We start from the raw sequence: 6,323 nt of genomic DNA on the forward strand, positions 1-6,323 counted from the left end.
TAACTGAGACGAGAGTTAATGCAAGAGACTTTGTCTTCTTTAACATTAAAGTTTTCCAGCGTGATTTAATGAGGCCGTGTGCATGCCCAATTACCATGATATGTGCAGATGAAACCTGACATCTGGTTGGTTAAACTTGTAGAGTGCTGTGCGATATGCAACCTCCTATCAACGTAATCCAATTCAAACTGAAACTTTGCACTATTGTGTTGATCTTATTTTCTTTGTTGGCAGGATGATCTTATGCCCCCTTAACGGTTGCTGAGTTTCGGTATTCGAGAGGTGATTACCCTGGGATAATTATTGAACGATTGTTTTGTGAGTAGTACAATACACAATGTGTAGAAAGTGATCCCGTAAATCGCAGATACTCGAACTCTTGCGCTGCACACAACAACTTTGGGTCGCCTTGACGACAAACAGGCAGAATGCGAGAATTGGGGTGTCCTAACTTTCTTTCGCAATTCTTTCAACCACTTTTGTTGCTCCACCGATTCATTTAATCTTTATTTATTCATGTAGACACGATATGATTCCCATTGTGCTGGGTGCCTTCAAGGACGACTACGAAAGTACATTGCCTCCACACTCGTACGTCAGTGTGGATGAATACAAGCTGAATAGTAAAAAATGTGATAAACAAAGAATTTGTGGTTAGGCAAACGTGTCAAATAAATTCACAAATTGGAACCCTGATTTGATTTTGACTGCAAGTACACTGCCTACTAACGTGAGCATGTCAAAGTCATTCTATTCTGCGTTACGCCAAAGAGAGATATATGGTGCCTACTGGTCACTATTTGAGCATCATTACGGGCTCCCAAGCGATAAGTGAGTTCATTAAGTGTGACGCAAATTACAGACCACGAGTAAATGCAAGACATGAGATAAGTGATATTTAAAGTGGAGATTTTGAGCAGACATCCACTGAATGGATCAGCTCGCGTAGCTTGAAGCTCCGCTTCACTTGACTGCAATAGTTTTGAGTCAATCAACTCAATTTAAGGGGTTCTGTCACGACCGTTGTAACCACGATGTAACTAATTGTCTTTTAGTAAGCCAATTCCAATAATTCCGCAACTCTTTGGCAAGAGACAAGTATTTTGTCTTAGGTCAAGCACCCAATTAGCACACCACATTGCGTGGCTGAATGTGGGTAAAATAAGGAAAGGCGGAAGGATTATCTGGTATTGACAGTGACAGGTCAATACTGGTGTCATAGAATTATTCATAATGGGAAATGACATGAGACACCCGAGTCACATCATCAGGAGGTAGGCACTTTCTTCGTGTGCCCAAAGGGTATACAGATTGGCAGAAATCTGCACTCGAACAATTCTGACATACCACACCACAGTAGTCAGGAGCATTGACATATCAACCAGACTGATGTGATGTTGTAAACAAAGACCTGAGTGACCCAACTCAGTGAACTCTTCCATCTCATGCTTTGGCTAAGCGTAAACAAGTCCAAATGTGTTACTGAGATAGAAATCGAAATGTCTATTGCACAACCTTTGGCAACTTACAGCAGGCTGGCAGTCTTACCGAAATTAATATGTCATTAGTACTTGCTACTGTCCATTCCATGGCATCGTGATGGTCTGATAAGGGGTGGGATGTTATGGGTTAGGTAGCACAGTGAAGATAGTGGGATTACTGCTTAAACCTATGCGGTCAACACTGTTTAAAATGAGAAAATGAGGTTTGAGTTAAAAAGGGAAAAAAGATAGTAGTTATTGAGAGAGTGGCAAATACATGTGGCAGGGAGGAGAGAGCGACTGCAGATGCCATCATCCATGAAGTACAAGGGGTCTGTCGAAGTAGAGGCTTTGGCAAAGAACTCAGTGGCATTCTACATCGGTAAGCCCAATGACCCTAAGTCTAGTCTGTGCACAAAATGGCACATTCGCCATTTTAATCTATTCTGTGGCTATCATGCAAAATTTGAAAACATTCTTTAAAAACACTCTTCATTCATCAAATCATTCCTTTATTTCCGACTCAGTCATTCATTTAATCATTACCTATTTGCTCACCTCTTCATTTGCCCGGACACTTTCAGGAGTAGTCCTTGTTGTTTGCTTTGCAACAATTTTGACTTCAATATTTCGTGTATGCAGACAATGTATGGACATCATATTAATTTATGCTATTCTCTCACCTATACACAACTTCAGTCTCTGTGAAGCAACACATTATGCAGTAGCATTTATAAAGAATAGCATTCTTTGGACGTGGTAGGACGCGACCACAAGTAACTGGTTGAGGAATCACTTATCATATGTGCCTGAAGGCATTTACACACTATCAACTTAGTGCGTTGAGGCCATTGAAATAGTCATACGGTGGGGGCGTCACAGACTATGCAGCACACGTTCTTTTCCCTTGAATTCAAAACCCTTCATAAAAAATGGTGCGAATGCCGTCGCATTATGCATCCACAGACAGGGAGAGCATATCCAGACAGCTCATTACGGAACAAGGAAGAACTGCCTTAAAAGAAGTATGAGTGCCTAACAATCAAATGCTGTTTGTTACTCAGGATTGCAAGATGTTATGACCTCCTAAATGCTTTATAAAGTACGCCTGTTCACAAAAAAGGTGAGTGTAAAATTGTGCCTTTTGGTTATTGCGGCCAGTAGTTTTCCATAAAATATACCATGCCAAAACTTATCCTTAGTGTCCGTGATGAAATTTGTCATGTGCCAAATGCTGCATTCTGCTCAGTACTCCATCAAATGCGTTGAGCTCACTGATTTGCGGCGCCCTGATTCTTTCCTGAAGTGGCAGGACTTTAGGAGGTACAGCGGAAAATGTGTAACCGACGTGGAGTAAGACCCAGAGGTTACTCTCATAATTCAGTTCAGTTCAGCAAGCTGACTGAAGGCACACTTTACCAAGCACATTTATTTATTATTTGCTAAGCACCGTATAAATATGTGTCCAGAAGCGGATGTTCTGCACCTAATGAGATAAATATGGAGTGATACGATTTTACGACCTGCTTCATGAAAAGTTTTGCTATATTTCGGTCCTAAGCTAGAGCAAAGCCACTTTCGACTGATGTTGTCAATGTAAGTCGTGAAAGAAAAACCTGTTGCTTTCAGCTTGGACGCGTTAATTGCTAAGGTACTTTCACCTTTTCATTGAACAATAAAGAACACGAGAGACGCATGCCTTTCCCTGATAATTTACATCGGCACAGCTATTTAATTCTTCTGCTAAAACGACGAGAGGAATTTTTTTTATTGATATGAAAAGGCTTTGATGGTTTGATCTATGTTGGGCTTAACAATTCCTCTCCACTTCCAGATATAACGAACACCACTAGTACACTTCCACAAACTTCTTACATCAGAGATGTAAATAAACAATTCAAGTTCTGCAGATGCTTTCTTACTCGAATCCTAATCGAGCCATTTTCGACTATGTAAGGCATTGCGGCAGGAAGCTGCTGAAATCTGAAAACTGGCTACATTTCTTATGCACCTTCGGCAATAAATCAAAGTAGAATTTATGGACATTTTATGACTTTGTGCAATTACTGCGCAGACTTGCCGTGTATCACAATAATTGTTTTATGCTCTGTAAGTATTGCGCAGACATTTACCACATCTCGAAATTTGAGGTATAAAGCGCTTGCCTTTGTTGACTAGCATTTAGTGCAAAGTAAAGTAGATTTTGCGTGAATTACCTTATTTTATTGACTCTTGCATGCTCATTACACAATTCTTGTTATCCGTTCTGATTCAAGAACATGACGTACAAACGTTGTCTGTAAAATTTTCCTAAATTTGGTTTGTAAAGATCGTGAAGCCCTAGTCTAAAAGACGTTAGAACTTGTGCATTGCTACTTATTGGTTGTAAATGGCACTTACAACGTGTAGTTCGGTGAAATCAGAACAACTCGTGCGCTTGCTCCTCTGTCGACTGCAGGAGTCGACGATATGATTAGCAGAGCTAAGCATTCCATCTGCTTAACTTATACGGGGGAGGCGTATTAAATGTTCTATCTGCAAATCCAGTCACACTTAAAGTTTTTAAGTGATTTCATAAGCAATCCCACAAAACTCATCAAATCTTCAGTGCTCACGCAGATTGGCAGTCATAAAAGAATAATTCTTTGTGCAATGAGGTCTTTTTTAAAGTGCGCAGGAAATCACACTGCGATTCTGGGAAAGCAAACCCAAAACAGCAATAATAATGCTTACAATTATGCTGGTGCCCCTTTTACATTAGCGCAACCAAGAAGTTGATGACTTGGAGTAGCAAACAAATTGTTGCTTGCGTCCTACTGCATGTGATAGGTTTCGTGAACTAATCATATCGCCCAGGTAGTCGATTTTATTGAGTAATCAAACCATGATGGTGATCACAACAACATTCCATCCACTTACCATGGTACTATCGGTAATGCGACCCCATAGTTGAGATCTGGTGATCAATTATTTGAAATATGGTTGAGCGTGTTGAAATTATTAGCAATCCATAAGTGATATTCTTAATGTAAGCCTTAAACTTTGATGAAGTGGATCAGAACTAATCACACTGAGGTGATGGTGTGGGTGGTAATCGGGGTGTGGAACGATGCTGGGCCAGAATAACCCTGCAAAGCAGCCCGTGTTGTTTTCTCTTCACAATCAAGCCGCATAGACAAATCAAACTTGACCATGTCAGGTGCAGATTGCAGCTACTTTATGGATAAACATTTGGGCATGAATTCATTCTTGTACAGGTTAATGAAAATAGCAAATCAAAATTCTGCACAATTATTTGATAAAAAATGGGGAGGGCAAGGTGTGATGTGTAACAGTGGCAATGATAGAGTGATAGTGAGCATGGCATTTACAACAGGTTTTTGCTGAGTTTAGTTTGCTTTCAAAAGTATGCTAATAATTAGGTATCTGCAGATAAAAATTTATCCAAAACTACGCCGCTGAATTCGTTAACACTATTTTTTACCATTGATGTACCTATCAAATTGTGTGTCTTTTAGCCGTGACTTCGAGGAATAGGTTTAGAGTAACTACATGCCGTGGATCCCTACATCTCAAACCTGAGCTAAGCATCAGTCCATCCCAATGCGTAACTAAGGCTAAATCGAAATCTTAATCGCCCAACCTCCTGCAACTTCTGGTAGGAAAAAGCCTCCATCATAATGTTTAGTATTTACTACCCTCAATTCCAAAGCACAGTGTAGAGTTGATGTGGGAGAGGACATTATTAACCAAGTGCACAGTAAACCACATGGAATAATACCCACAAAAAGTAAGATTGACATCGGTTGAGAGGATAGAATGAAGTCTGGACAAAATGGCAATTTACAAGCATAGTTGTCATAGTAGAGTTGGAAATACACGGGGCTTGGAGGAAAGGACGATTGCAGATGGTATTATTTGAGAGGCAGGAGAGGTCTATCGAAGCAGAGGCTTTGAAAATCTAAGAACTCAGTACTGTTTTGCTTTGGTAAGTCCACTGTTCCTGCGTTTAGTTTGTGGATGAAACCGCAAAGTCGACAGTCCATTCTGTTCGAGCTCTGTGTTGCAGAAATAGGTAGTCTGTTAAGAAATTCCTTTTTTATCTAGTCATTTGTTCATTTCTGTTCCATCCACCTTGCAATCATCACGGAATCATTCATTCAGGCCTTGTTCATTTGTCAAATTTTACATACCCATGGCTCCTTTGAGCATTCGTTTTTGGAGTTTGCCATGCAACAATTGAAACGCCAACATTTCGTACATGCAAGCTAATCGCCATCTATGCAAACTTCGTGAAATTATACTTCATACAGCAGCACAGGTAAGGCAAAGCTTTGTTTGGACGTAAGAGGATGCAGACAAAATTGACCGGTAAGGATATTACTTGTAGTTTGCTTGAGGCTACACGCACAGTTACAAGCAATTGCGTTGCAATGATACACACAGCTATTTGCAGTGATAGTATTAAACTTTTAGTGAGCCTTCTTTGTCCTTTGAGAAAAAACTACTTCACACAAGCATATGTTAAGTTGTCAATTGGAATCCCTTTATCCTGATGCACTATTTTGACAACTTTTAACATTATCTCTAACAACATCGGAGTGCTGACGCCTCCACACATTCACTTTGCATTACTTGCATCAAACGTGGATGTTAGAAGTTTGTGATGTGCTTTGAACATGGTGGACCTCCTTGTGTTTCACATTCCCCTAGGGATGCATGAGCAATAACTAGTAGGTGTAAGTGTGGGATTCAAATTCCACACCATAATGTAGTTTTGTCACTCCCTTGTATTTAACAAAAGAAGTTGACCTTAAGAAAAATTTCAGGATTCTATACCAT

At 40.1% G+C, this 6,323-nt stretch overlaps 1 protein-coding gene across 1 annotated transcript in view; it reads right to left on the minus strand. All coding sequences in view use genetic code 11, as the record gives it.

Annotated features, from left to right (window-relative positions):
* Nucleotides 1-5,395: 5,395 nt before the first annotated feature.
* The window catches only part of EGR_11121 (Glycoprotein 3-alpha-L-fucosyltransferase A), a gene marked incomplete at both ends in the record, with an annotated part of 2,299 nt that continues 1,371 nt past the window's right edge, over nt 5,396-6,323 (minus strand). Inside the window, one exon of the mRNA XM_024500368.1 lies at nt 5,396-5,539. Coding sequence (XP_024345219.1) covers nt 5,396-5,539 — 144 coding nt within the window. The remainder of the gene's footprint in view (nt 5,540-6,323) is intronic.

The sequence above is a fragment of the Echinococcus granulosus genome (genome assembly GCF_000524195.1).
Source record: "Echinococcus granulosus chromosome Unknown EG_S00394, whole genome shotgun sequence".
Classification (NCBI taxonomy): Eukaryota; Metazoa; Platyhelminthes; class Cestoda; order Cyclophyllidea; family Taeniidae; genus Echinococcus; species Echinococcus granulosus.